This window comes from Sebastes umbrosus, chromosome 1 (genome assembly GCF_015220745.1).
Source record: "Sebastes umbrosus isolate fSebUmb1 chromosome 1, fSebUmb1.pri, whole genome shotgun sequence".
Classification (NCBI taxonomy): domain Eukaryota; kingdom Metazoa; phylum Chordata; class Actinopteri; order Perciformes; family Sebastidae; genus Sebastes; species Sebastes umbrosus.
In genome coordinates, this window is record NC_051269.1 from 8584252 (window position 1) to 8599462 (window position 15211).

General features: G+C 42.7%; 1 protein-coding gene across 1 annotated transcript; it reads right to left on the reverse strand.

Annotated features, from left to right (window-relative positions):
* Positions 1-59: 59 nt before the first annotated feature.
* tsen2 (TSEN2 tRNA splicing endonuclease subunit) lies at positions 60-13513 on the reverse strand. Its single transcript, XM_037784840.1, has 12 exons — positions 13139-13513; positions 6965-7031; positions 6835-6874; positions 6510-6725; positions 6074-6263; positions 5658-5732; positions 5008-5058; positions 4652-4796; positions 2689-2725; positions 1404-1515; positions 1243-1332; positions 60-389 (listed from the first exon to the last, which is right to left on the reverse strand). Exons 1-12 carry the CDS (start codon positions 13307-13309, stop codon positions 330-332), a joined length of 1254 nt encoding a protein of 417 aa, XP_037640768.1. The 5' UTR covers positions 13310-13513; the 3' UTR covers positions 60-329.
* Between the last annotated feature and the right edge of the window lie 1698 nt (positions 13514-15211).

Here is a 15211-nt window from a genome sequence, read left to right on the forward strand (position 1 = left end):
CAACAGCAGGTTAAAACATGGTCACATATAAAACAGGAACATTACACATGACACAGCTGTGCAGCTCTTTGATTCATACATTTATTGTTTATTGTTGTTTTTAAGTAACAACATGCAGCAGCACCACACACATATCTGGTCTGGAACTCCCTGTCAGGATTCATGCTGGCATCAGGGACACTCAGACATCTGAGCTTTCAAACTCTTCATGTTGTTCCTGACTCTCATGACAAAAATGTTATTCTCCTATCCTTTATCCATTTTTAGCTCTGTCTCTTTGTGACGTCACTCTTTGACATCATCAGTTTCGGAAGTCTCCTGTCAGCCAGTCAGATGTCATCCTGCTCCGTTCGCTCTTTGGAAGAAACCCACCTGCTGACAATCACTTCCTGTTGAGAGAAAAGACCTTTACACTTTATTGCCTCTTTTGTTTGATCAAACTTTATTATTATGGAGGAGGACACCTGCCAAAATAAATGAATAAGTAAATAAATATGTCAATAAATATAGGAAAGATAATATAAAAAATAAATGCAGCCATTAATTGATAAAATGTGACATAAAGTGCTATTTCTGTTTTAATTTGCTTTTTTTTATATAGATTTTGCTTTTTATTAATTCCCTTATCTATTTACTTAATTTTATTTATTTATTTTTACATGTATATATTTATTTATGTATTACGCATTTATTCATTTCTGCACAATTTTTCCTTATTTATTCCCCCAAACTTATTTATTTCCGTAAATGTCACATTTTACATTTATGTTCAATATTATTTTGCTACATTTAATGACATATTTATTCATTTATCGAGTCATTTATTTATTTAATTTATTTATTTGGGCATGTTTCGTCCACCATAATGGATCAGTCCATCAACAGAAAATGAATCAGCTTAATTAATCTTAACAAATCTCCCTTTTTTATTCTGAACAGATAAAAAATGTGCAAATAATCGTAATTAGCTATGTTAACCAATTGACAGCCCTACATGGAAATATGACATTCTGTTTGTTTCCTGTATTAATGTGAGGAAGGTTAGTCTTCTCATCTCTCCACACACATCTGATGTTTTCAGCTCTTCCTGCTTCATCATTTATTCACAGAGGTCGTTTGCTTTTAAAATAATTTTTAACAAAAAGTTTCTTGAATTATTAAAAGTTTCAGATTATTTTTCTTTCAATCAACTAATCAATAATTTGACTTATTGAATAGTTGCTGCTGCTTCCTGTTGTTTACCTGAACCTTCAGTCTGCTCAGACAGGCCGGTGAGTCCAGCTCAGCTTCTGATAGGTCGGCTGGATAGATGATGTAACACAACATCAGCTCCTGTAAAACAAACAGAGAAATGAAACACCTGAATCAGATCTCACCTGATCTGTCGTCTGACGACTCGTTACCTTAGAGACGTTGGAGGTGATCCTACTGAGAGCCGCCAGAGAACGCCACGAAAACGGACGCAATGTGGAGCCCCTGAATTCACCATCAACCCGCTCAATTACCACCGAATAACTATGGGAAGAGGAGAGGGACAATTTGTGACATTTCTGTATGGAGGACAGGTTTTTTACTAAAAATGTACTTTTTAATTTTAAAGTTAATTTTTAATTAATTTACTTTTTAAAGTGAGGAGAGTTTTTAAGAGAGTCATTTGTGAGAAAGTGAAGATTTAAAACAAAAAAAAAAGATAGATAAAAAAAAGAGCGACATGTTTTCGAGTTTGAGGGTTCAAACTTGGTTTTAAAGGGACTGTTTGTAACTTTCTGAGCGTATAAATGTATCGGGTCGGGACACATGCGCGCTCGCATATGCGCGCTCACGTGTGGCCGGCGTCCCCGCTCCTCTGCCTGCCTGCCTTCACTCAGACAGCGCGCGCGTTCTCGCGTGCTCACTCCACACTGCAGAAGAGTTAGTTTAGCTCTGAGAATATCTAGTGAATGTTCAGTGGACGTTTGTGCAGAAATAAATGCTGCAGCTTCACCAGATCAACAGAGGTTTCCCGTGTCTTGGGAAGTAACGGGGCTCTACAGAGAGAAACCTTGTCGTCTCGTTACCGACCGGGTGCCGGTGTCTCCCTGTTCACTCCGGCTGCGGGCGGAGGGAGACGAGTTTCTCGCTACGGAGCCCCGCTGCTGAAGCCTGCGCTGAGGCAGGAGAAGCAAACACAGTATCAGCATTGATTCATGGAGAGATCTTCGTCTGGTCAGCTAACATTACTGCAAAGCAGCTGAAATATAGAGTGATATTGTGGTTTTAGCTGACGTGTGTCGCCTCACTGTTTTGAGCAATGCTCGTTCATGTCTATTTAGAGCGAGCACAAGCGCGAGCCCGACGCTGACTTTCGTTGATTTCACGGCCACAGGTGTCGCTGTTAAGAAGCATTTCTGAAAGTTACAAATAGTCCCTTTAAGGGTTTCAAGGACGGTAAAATAAAAAAGTCAAAATTGATTGAAAAAAGATCAACAATTATTTCCAAAATTCAATTCATATTGTTTTATTTTCGTTTGCATCATGCGTCTGCATGGCTGAGTTGTACTAATCACACACAGACGCACGTACATACTCTATACACATGTGGCACTTTTAGTAAATAATCACATGTGAGTATGTGCGTCTTGTCCTCTGTGAACCTTTGCAACCCCCATAGTGTGTGTGTGTGTGTGTGTGTGTGTGTGTGTATGTTACCTGGCATGGTAGAAGGGTGGTCCTTTCCTATACAACACTGAAAGTACAGAGACAAGTGAATCATATAAAATGTGACAGACATAATAGAGGCGAGGTCTCTCCCCTTCTGGTGGACCCCATGGGACTTTATTACAAAAAAATATGCACGGTAGTCAACAGAGAGACAAGTATTTTATTAATCCTGTTTGAATTGTGCCATGAATCACACATGCGTTTGTCAATTTAAAACATACATTTTCAAGTCAAGAAAATCTCTGTTTGTTTTTGTACCATTTAGTTTTGTGTGAAACCGCCAAGTGAACACATGCAGCACATGCAGCACCATGCAACACATATGCAGCACTGCGCAGCACCATGCAGATGATCGGCGTCCCTTTGCCCTTTGCTGGGGCTCCTCACTTGCTCACCTGGTGAGTGGCATGGAGGGAGGCGGGCATCATACGTCTGCATATGTTGCCGTGCTGCGGTGCCGCAGAGCTGGTTGAGGATCGACAGAGTTTCACTCAGTTTTCACGCATTATGTGACCAGGCATTATCAATCCACTTGACTAGGGCGGCTTCAACCACATGTGCTTTCCCCGTGCACATAGCTTTTTGATCACTATAAGCTAGGGGTGTAACGATACGTTTTTACAACGCTACAATACGATTTCCATGGTTCCAATACGATTCAAGGGCTATATTTGGCTCATCTAAAGTGAAAGATATGATATGATTCAATGATTTGAAATCGATTTTTTTGCCAAAAATTCCATCAGTGTGACTGTGAAATAAAAATCTGATACTGGACAGTGCAGGTCAGGATTCCTCAAAGTTTTTCTTGTAAGGGAATCAGGGATAAATTAATTATGGATATAAACAAGTAAACACAATGATTAATGGCAAATACATACAGCTTTTATTTGAAATAATAAAAAGTGCAACTTCAGGACCTGCTAATTCAGTTCTCAAGATACGAGGCAGTGCAATAATTAACAAAAAATATAATTAACCAACTTCTATTCAAGTTAAATAAACATTGGTTCAACCTGCTGCTTCTGTCCTCATTTTCAATTTAAACAGTAGAGCAATAATACAGAGAGCAACCACTGATAGTGATCAACCAGCTTGGGACACTAATCATTCCTATACAAACACTGTTTAAATAATTCACTTATTGTAATCCAGTAGTCCACATACATGGTTCATTTGGGGTCTTTCATACATGAAAACATACGGAAAAGCATTTTAAAACTACGTTAGACTAACGTTAGTTGAATTTATTTTTTGGTCTCCGGCTGGATACTTGAGGCTGATGCTGCGTGCACATTGATATCATGACTGGAAAGGAAAGTCATTTTCTCTGAATGAAGAAACGACAGCGCACGGGGCGAGCACCTGTAGGTGAAGCCGCTTTCGCCAAGCGGATTGATAGCGCCTGAAACATGCAGCCAGCTCATGCAGACCGCTGCCCGTCTCACTCAACGGCGCTACCGGGTGAGAGAGCGAGGAGTCCAGTGCGCCGTTCGTCTGCATGCACGCCATGGATGCGTGATCGCGCTGAAGAGGGCAGAGCTGGCAAGCTGCCGCATGTCTGGAGAGTCAACCGGACTAACGTTTAACATTTCTTTACTAATAAAAGTGCTAAAAAACAATTTCATATAACGTTTGTCGTTCTTAAATACAAGGTGCAAATCCTTAATATCGATACAATCGATTTTTGCGTTTCAAATCGATTTTATATCGATATACGTCCCCCGTGAAGGACAACTTGCTGAGTACCTATCGATGTAGTTGGAACGTAGGAATATAATCAATACATCGATGTAGTCGATGAATCGTTACACCCCTACTATAAGCGGTTTCCACTGTACTGATTTCTAACTCTTTCTTTTCCAGGGAAACTGAAATGAGCCTGAAATGGAACACACCCGTGTGTGTGAGTGTGTGTGTGTGTTTGTGTGTGTTTCAGTGTGTGTCTTACTGAGGTCAACGCCGTACTTGGCCCCGCCTCCTCCTTTAGGGACCCAACCCCTGCTTCGACAGTGCTGATAGGCCGCGAACGAGCTGACGAAGTCAGGCCGCAGGGACCGGAACTTCCTCCACAGCTGGATGATTGACAGGGGCTCCTGACCAATCACAGGAGAGGACATGGATGATGTCATTAAATGACTGAAACAAGTTTGAATTCCCTGACTGTGACAGGATTTCATTTGTTATTTAATCACTTATAAATACAAATGTAGAAGCAGAAAGTCAAACAAGACAAGAAAATAATATTCAAGTTTAAATGAACGGAATCATCCTTTAACTCAGACAGACAGGCAGGCAGACAGTTACCTGGTGCAGGTAGACAGACAGACAGCCCAGACTGTAGACCAGGAAGAAGGCCTGTAGGTACAGACAGACAGCTGATGAAGAGCAGTGAAGACGCTGCAACGGTTTCTTGTGCAACAAACCTTTATAGATTTGTTTTTAACTGGGCGCCAGCCAGGGTTTCATACAAAATGTATGCAATAAAAGTGTCACGCATAAAACATCACACAGAAATCAGTTTCAGTTTTGGACTAAAAGAAATATTTTATCCACAAAAACATCAAACAGGCACACTCAACCTTTGAGGCGAGAAATAGGCATCAAGGTAACAGAATATTGATTAATATTTGATCAACGCGGCCTAGTTTCACCGTTTGGTCGGAGTTCGCGAGTCAGCTGTCCACTACCTGCTGTCCAGGTACAGGTAGAGGTGATTGACAGTTTGATTGCTGAAGAATTTACAGAATGACCCTTTAATGACCCATTAGTGACCTTCAGCTCTCTGACCAACCATTCAGATACATATCAGTTCACTCTCTGATCAGCAGCTGGGGCTCATGGGTAATGTAGTATTTATAGACAGAAACAAGCTGGAGAAAAAAAGTGTAAATAATTCAAACTGGAGGTGAGAACATGAACCAGTCTGATGGTTAGTGGGAGTGTTGGTGGGTTACCTCCTCCAGACTGAGTTGCAGGCACTCTGTGAGAGAGATCGGAGTACGCCGGACCTCCCTGACCCCCCCACAAACCTGCAGAGACACACACACATATACACTAATTATACACAACAACAGTTCTTCTGAATCATCCAGTTGTACTGAAGCAGCTGTCACTTTGTATATTAATAAAGTTTGTGTCTGAGTTTGAACACGTTTCCCTCCAGTCTTTAATGGAAATGTCTTCCGTTAGATCAAACTTCCAGTTTAGACTCTGGATGCTGATAAAACTATTTACTGGCTGTGGAGAAATTATTCATTTTCATTTATTTAAGATAATTTTTGACTAAACTGAAACACCAACAACTCACTTTGTGATCCGAGTGAGACGTCACAGTTAGGATAACAATAAAAACAAACGCCTGAAGATTCACCTCACTGTCAGGGAACACCAGGACGAAACCAGGACCTGGAACCAAAGGATCAGGATCAGGATCAGGATCAGAGTCCGAGTTGGAGTCAGGGTCTAGGTCAGATTCCTGGTCTGAGCTGGGATCAGGGTCAGGGTCTAGGTCAGAGTCGTGGTCTGAGCTGGGATCAGGGTCGTGGTCTTGTGGGCCCAACCTGAGATGTTAAGGGGAAGAGAGAAAATGTGTTTTTGTTTTGTAATTTGGGTGAGCTGAGCCTTTAAACCTTTTATTATTATTATTATTAACATTATAAACATGGTGAATCAGCTGAGCACCCACAACTTATGAAAACGTGTGATGTTTTAGTTTCTAAGTTGCGTGTTTTCCAATACACAAAGCAGATTATAAAATTGACAGCATTTTCAGAGGAGTCTGGTGACAGAGAAGAGAACCACTCTACCTGCAGCTTCTTTTGGCCTCTGGCCTGACCTCTGACCCCGGCCGCAGCCTCTTTGTGTGGGAACAGGCTCCCTCCTTTGGTCCTGGCTCCTCCACCCCTCTCACATCTTCCATCTCTACTGGCTTAGAGAGGTTTAGCAGGGTTTGATTGACAGCTTCTTCATCCAATCCCTGAGCAGAAAGAGCTGAACCCGCCCACCTCAGGAGTTCATCATACCTGCATGTGAGGAGGTGGAGGAGGACGAAAGTGTTTTAGAAACACAACGCTGCTACAAGCCTAATATGTGAAGTCAACATGTGAGCAGACAGGATGTGATGTCACTCACCTGGACTGTGAGATGACCGGTAGAAACAAACCTTCGTGTTCTGTAACAGAAACAGAGGGCAGCTGACTGCAGTGAACAACCCTGATTGGACCGGACTGATGATGATGTCATGGTGTGGGTGTGAACTCACGCTCCCATTGGTCAGAGATGCTGTGGTCCGGTCTGGCTCTGGACAGGATGCCTTTACCAAAGTAACCCTGAAACAAGACAAGACTGTGATGTGGACTAACTCAGACCTGGTTCTACATGATGTGGACTAACTCAGCCTGTAAATTAAATTAAATATTAAAGGGACTGTTTATAACTTTCAGAAATGCTTGTTAACAGCGACACCTGTGGCCGTTAAGTCAATGAAAGTCAGCGTCGGGCTCGCGGTTGCTCGCTCTAAATAGACATGAACGAGCATCGCTCAAAACAGTGAGGCGACACATGTCAGCTAAAACCACAATAGCACTCTATATTTCAGCTGCTTGGCAGTAATGTTAGAAGACCAGACGAAGGTCTCTCCATGAATCACTGCTGATCCTAGTGTTGGCTTTTCCTGCCTCAGCCTCCCGACCGCGGCCGGAGGGAACAGGGGAGACACCGGCACCCGGTCGTAGTCGATAAAGTAACTCGCAGCGGAGCCCCGTCACTTCACAAGACACGGGAAACCTCTGTTGGTCTGGAGGAGCTGCAGCAGTTATATCTGCACAAACGTCCACTGTACATTCACTAGATATTCTCGGAGCTACGAGTACAGCAGAGACTCCGGCCCTGGAGACCAAAGCTACAGTCTCCCCCGCGTCTTCCGACCGCGGCCAACACTGTTTAACAGACGGGCTTCACTAGATAGAACTTTGTGGTTTTGGTGTGTTGGATTCTGAGTCTGAACAGTGTAGCCACACGTGAGCGCGCATGGGACACCGACCCGGTAGATTTATACGTGTAAGAAGTTACAAACAGTCTCTTTAAATTAAAATTATATATAAATTAAAATTATAGTCCAGTAGATAGCAACCCCGATGTGGACCCGGTTAAACATGATGTGGACTAACTCAGACCTGGTTACATGATGTGGACTAACTCAAACCTGGTTACATGATGTGGACTAACTCAGACCTGGTTACATGATGTGGACTAACTCAGACCTGGTTACATGATGTGGACTAACTCAGACCTGGTTCTACATGATGTGGACTAACTCAGACCTGGTTCTACATGATGTGGACTAACTCAGACCTGGTTCTACATGATGTGGACTAACTCAGACCTGGTTACATGATGTGGACTAACTCAGACCTGGTTCTACATGATGTGGATTATCTCAAACCTGGTTCTACATGATGTGGACTAACTCAAACCTAGTTCTACATGATGTGGACTAACTCAGACCTGGTTACATGATGTGGACTAACTCAGACCTGGTTACATGATGTGGACCAACTCAGACCTGGTCACATGATGTGGACTAACTCAGACCTGGTTCTACATGATGTGGATTATCTCAAACCTGGTTCTACATGATGTGGACTAACTCAAACCTGGTTCTACATGATGTGGACTAAATCAGCCCTGGTTACATGACGTGGACTAACTCAGACCTGGTTACATGATGTGGACTAACTCAGACCTGGTTCTACATGATGTGGATTATCTCAAACCTGGTTCTACATGATGTGGATTATCTCAAACCTGGTTCTACATGATGTGGACTAACTCAGCCCTGGTTACATGACGTGGACTAACTCAGACCTGGTTCTACATGATGTGGACTAACTCAAACCTGGTTCTACATGATGTGGATTATCTCAAACCTGGTTCTACATGATGTGGACTAACTCAAACCTGGTTCTAAATGATGTGGACTTACTCAAACCTGGTTCTACATAATGTGGACTAACTCAGACCTGCTTTTACATGATGTGGACTAACTCAGACCTGCTTTTACATGATGTGGACTAACTCAAACCTGGTTCTACATGATGTGGACTAACTCAGCCCTGGTTACATGACGTGGACTAACTCAGACCTGGTTCTACATGATGTGGACTAACTCAAACCTGGTTCTACATGATGTGGATTATCTCAAACCTGGTTCTACATGATGTGGACTAACTCAAACCTGGTTCTAAATGATGTGGACTAACTCAGACCTGCTTTTACATGATGTGGATTATCTCAAACCTGGTTCTACATGATGTGGACTAACTCAAACCTGGTTCTACATGATGTGGACTAACTCAGCCCTGGTTACATGACATGGACTAACTCAGACCTGGTTTTACATTATGTGGACTAACTCAGACCTGGTTCTACATGATGTGGACTAACTCAGACCTGGCTCTACATGATGTGGATTTACTCAAACCTGGTTCTACATGATGTGGACTAACTCAGCCCTGATTACATGACATGGACCAACTCAGACCTGCTTTTACATGATGTGGACTAACTCAGACCTGGCTCTACATGATGTGGACTTACTCAAACCTGGTTCTACATGATGTGGACTAACTCAGACAAGGTTCTTCATGTGAATTATCGCAGACCTGGTTCTACAAGATGTGGACTAACTCAGACCTGATTCTACGTGATGCGGACTAACTCAGACCTGGTTCTACATGATGTGAACTTACTCAGACCTGGTTCTACATGATGTGGACTAACTCAAACCTGGTTCTACATGATGTGGACTAACTCAGACCTGCCTTTACATGATGTGGATTATCTCAAACCTGGTTCTACATGATGTGGACTAACTCAAACCTGGTTCTACATGATGTGGACTAACTCAGCCCTGGTTACATGACGTGGACTAACTCAGACCTGGTTCTACATTATGTGGACTAACTCAGACCTGGTTACATGACATGGACCAACTCAGACCTGGTTCTACATGATGTGTACTAACTCAGACCTGGTTCCACATGATGTGGACTAACTCAGACCTGGTTCTACATGATGTGAACTAACTCAGACCTGGTTCTACATGATGTGGACTAACTCAGACCTGGTTCTACATGATGTGGACTAACTCAGACCAGGTTCTACATGATGTGGACTAACTCAGACCTGGTTACATGACATGGACTAACTCAGACGTGGTTCTACATGATGTGAACTAACTCAGACCTGGTTCTACATGATGTGGACTAACTCAGACCTGGTTACATGACATGGACTAACTCAGACGTGGTTCTACATGATGTGGACTAACTCAGACCTGGTTACATGACATGGACTAACTCAGACCTGGTTCTACATGATGTGGACTAACTCAAACCTGGTTCTACATGATGTGGACTAACTCAGACCTGGTTACATGATGTGGACTAACTCAGACCTGGTTACATGACATGGACTAACTCAGACCTGGTTCTACATGATGTGGACTAACTCAGACCTGGTTACATGACGTGGACTAACTCAGACCTGGTTACATGACATGGACCAACTCAGACCTGGTTCTACATGATGTGGACTAACTCAAACCTGGTTCTACATGATGTGAACTAACTCAGACCTGGTTCTACATGACATGGACTAACTCAGACCTGGTTCTACATGATGTGGACTAACTCAGACCTGGTTACATGACATGGACTAACTCAGACCTGGTTCTACATGATGTGGACTAACTCAAACCTGGTTCTACATGATGTGGACTAACTCAGACCTGGTTACATGATGTGGACTAACTCAGACCTGGTTACATGACATGGACTAACTCAGACCTGATTCTACATGATGTGGACTAACTCAGACCTGGTTACATGACGTGGACTAACTCAGACCTGGTTACATGACATGGACCAACTCAGACCTGGTTCTACATGATGTGGACTAACTCAAACCTGGTTCTACATGATGTGGACTAACTCAGCCCTGGTTACATGACATGGACTAACTCAGACCTGGTTTTACATTATGTGGACTAACTCAGACCTGGTTCTACATGATGTGGACTAACTCAGACCTGGCTCTACATGATGTGGACTTACTCAAACCTGGTTCTACATGATGTGGACTAACTCAGCCCTGATTACATGACATGGACCAACTCAGACCTGCTTTTACATGATGTGGACTAACTCAGACCTGGCTCTACATGATGTGGACTTACTCAAACCTGGTTCTACATGATGTGGACTAACTCAGACAAGGTTCTTCATGTGAATTATCGCAGACCTGGTTCTACAAGATGTGGACTAACTCAGACCTGATTCTACGTGATGCGGACTAACTCAGACCTGGTTCTACATGATGTGAACTTACTCAGACCTGGTTCTACATGATGTGGACTAACTCAAACCTGGTTCTACATGATGTGGACTAACTCAGACCTGCCTTTACATGATGTGGATTATCTCAAACCTGGTTCTACATGATGTGGACTAACTCAAACCTGGTTCTACATGATGTGGACTAACTCAGCTCTGGTTACATGATGTGGACTAACTCAGACCTGGTTCTACATTATGTGGACTAACTCAGACCTGGTTACATGACATGGACCAACTCAGACCTGGTTCTACATGATGTGGACTAACTCAGACCTGGTTCTACATGATGTGGACTAACTCAAACCTGGTTCTACATGATGTGGACTAACTCAGCCCTGGTTACATGACGTGGACTAACTCAGACCTGGTTCTACATTATGTGGACTAACTCAGACCTGGTTACATGACATGGACCAACTCAGACCTGGTTCTACATGATGTGTACTAACTCAGACCTGATTCCACATGATGTGGACTAACTCAGACCTGGTTCTACATGATGTGAACTAACTCAGACCTGGTTACATGACATGGACTAACTCAGACCTGGTTCTACATGATGTGAACTAACTCAGACCTGGTTCTACATGATGTGGACTAACTCAGACCTGGTTACATGACATGGACTAACTCAGACCTGGTTCTACATGATGTGGACTAACTCAGACCTGGTTACATGACATGGACTAACTCAGACCTGGTTCTACATGATGTGGACTAACTCAAACCTGGTTCTACATGATGTGGACTAACTCAGACCTGGTTACATGATGTGGACTAACTCAGACCTGGTTACATGACATGGACTAACTCAGACCTGGTTCTACATGATGTGGACTAACTCAGACCTGGTTACATGACGTGGACTAACTCAGACAAGGTTCTTCATGTGAATTATCGCAGACCTGGTTCTACAAGATGTGGACTAACTCAGACCTGGTTCTACGTGATGTGGACTAACTCAGACCTGGTTCTACATGATGTGGACTAACTCAAACAAGGTTCTTCATGTGAATTATTGCAGACCTGGTTCTACAAGATGTGGACTAACTCAGACCTGGTTCTATATGATGTGGACTAACTCAGACCTGGTTCTACATGATGTGGACTAACTCAGACCTGGTTCTAAATGATGTGAACTTACTCAGACCTGGTTCTACATGATGTGGACTAACTCAAACCTGGTTCTACATGATGTGGACTAACTCAGACCTGCCTTTACATGATGTGGATTATCTCAAACCTGGTTCTACATGATGTGGACTAACTCAAACCTGGTTCTACATGATGTGGACTAACTCAGCCCTGGTTACATGACGTGGACTAACTCAGACCTGGTTCTACATTATGTGGACTAACTCAGACCTGGTTACATGACATGGACCAACTCAGACCTGGTTCTACATGATGTGGACTAACTCAGATCTGGTTCTACATGATGTGGACTAACTCAAACCTGGTTCTACATGATGTGGACTAACTCAGCCCTGGTTACATGACGTGGACTAACTCAGACCTGGTTCTACATTATGTGGACTAACTCAGACCTGGTTACATGACATGGACCAACTCAGACCTGGTTCTACATGATGTGTACTAACTCAGACCTGGTTCCACATGATGTGGACTAACTCAGACCTGGTTCTACATGATGTGAACTAACTCAGACCTGGTTCTACATGATGTGGACTAACTCAGACCTGGTTCTACATGATGTGGACTAACTCAGACCAGGTTCTACATGATGTGGACTATCTCAGACATGGTTCTACCTGATGTGGACTAACTCAGACCTGGTTACATGACATGGACTAACTCAGACCTGGTTCTACATGATGTGAACTAACTCAGACCTGGTTCTACATGATGTGGACTAACTCAGACCTGGTTTTACATTATGTGGACTAACTCAGACCTGGTTCTACATGATGTGGACTAACTCAGACCTGGTTCTACATGATGTGGACTAACTCAGACCTGGTTCTACATGATGTGGACTAACTCAGACCTGGTTCTACATGATGTGGACTAACTCAGACCTGGTTGTGGATCTTCCGGATGTGGTCTGGATGACAGACCAGCACGTGTTGGTTGATGAGCTCCGCCCGGAAGTCGCTCCTCTCCTCCGGACTGCGGCTCACCGGCAGCGGAGCCTCGTACTCCTCACGGACCCGGGTGCGTCTCCGCGGAGCCCGGAACTCCGCCTGCATGCTGCCGGGACCGGGTCGGGACCGGGTCGGGACCGGGTCAGACCGGGTCGGACCAGGAGTCCTCTACTGGATCCGGACTTTGCTGCTGAGAGACGCTGCTAGCTGTTAGCCTGTTAGCTTGTTAACACGTCAAACCTTCCATTCATTCAGAGGGGCTGGTCGGGCATGTTTTGCTGGTGGAGCTGTGGTGTCACCGAATCTGTGTCCGGCTGCAACTGCCAGCCTCCTCCGTCAGTTCCTCTTTCTGTAAACCTTCTGTTCATCTTTTTAAATTAAGTCTCAGAAAATGTAAAAGTTCTCTTCAAATATGTTGAAAGTCATTTCAGAAGAAAACCGAGTCTCAAAAGAAAATGTAGTATTGTTTATTTTCTGTTTTAATATATAAAAAAATTAAGTTAAAGATTTATTTTTATTCCTTATGTTTTGAAGTCAAAGCTGACTGACAACATATGTTAGGAGCTGCAGTATTTCTGTGAAAACAACAGAGACATAAACAAATAAAATGCACAGAGGTAAATTTGGGTGAACTGACCCTTAAATGAAAAACACAGTAATAACACTCTGAGAACAGCTTGGATAGTGAAGATGAGGCATTCAAGTCTCCCATGGAGGAAGTCCATGTGGAGACGATATGGACGTCTTTTATTTTGGACTGAGGTCTTGGTCATTGTATTGAATGTTCAATACAATGTTAAAGCTGCAGTAGGCAGAATGTTTTTGGCATCATTGGGCAGAAATTACGTAATAACCTTTCAGCATATTGTAATTCTAGTGTTCTGAGAGAAAACTAGACTTCTGCACCTCATCATGGCTCTGTTTTCAGACTTTCAGACGGGAGACTTTAACCAATCACAGGTCATTTCAGAGAGAGAGCGTTCCTATTGGCTGTTCATTCAACGGAGGCAGCTGTCAGTCACTCCTGAACTCCGATCAAATGGTCAAACTAGGCAGGGCTGATCAAATATGAATCAATATTCTGTTACTGTAATGCCTATTTCTCTCCTCAGATGATTTCAGAAACATCTTGTAGTGTACTGTTTAGCTGTAAAATGAGAAAGTTTGCTCCGTCTGGTGGGCGGTGCTTGGTATTTCCTCAACTGATCTCAACATGGCTGCCGGGTAACAAACTTTCTCAGATGATTCTGAAAACATCTTATGTGAGAAATAGGCATTACAGTAACAGAATATTGATTCATATTTGATCAGCGCTGCCTAGTTTGACTGTTTGATCGGAGTTTGCGATTGATTGACAGCTGCTCAGAGACGGCAAGGCTCCAGCTCGACTCTGATTTGTTGTTTCCCTTCGGTCTGTGAAATCCTGCAGATGCCGTTAGGAGCACCCGAGGACACAGAGGAACATGATTTTTTTTCAGATTACCTGTCTCATGCACTACTGTCAGGATTTAATGACCGTTTTATAAAAATATTTTTTTATAATCATATTTGCTCCATTTCTACCCACTGCAGCTTCTATACAAATATTTGTACACATTTCATATTTCTTATGTTATCATTTACTATTTTAAATTTGATTACTTACTTATATTTCTTTACATAAATTGTGTTTATATTGTAGCATTATGTACATAATTTGCATGTTACATACATGTTTATATAAGAGCATCCCCCCCCCACACACACACACACACACACATACCGGGGATTAATAAAGTATTTCTGATTCTGATTTAAAGAGAAGGAACTTTATTTTAACTGCAGTACATATTTATTTAAAAGGTCACATGTTGACTGGAATACTGTGCGGATACAAAAAAAACTAGCTCAGATTTTAACTGCAGTTCAGGTCAAAATGTGATGAATTAGACATGAACTGTTCACAGAGCAGCAGTGATTTATATTATATTGTATCATATTATATATATATATATATATATATATATA

Bases quoted from the DNA above. Each gene is read 5' to 3' on its own strand.
- tsen2 (XM_037784840.1), bottom strand. From the start codon at position 13,309: ATGCAGGCGGAGTTCCGGGCTCCGCGGAGACGCACCCGGGTCCGTGAG. The intron at 6,875-6,964 runs GTGAGTTCACAC...TTTCTGTTACAG, and splicing joins CATCTCTGACCAATGGGAGC to AACACGAAGGTTTGTTTCTA. The intron at 2,726-4,651 runs GTAAGACACACA...CTGTACTTTCAG, and splicing joins CAAGTACGGCGTTGACCTCA to TGTTGTATAGGAAAGGACCA.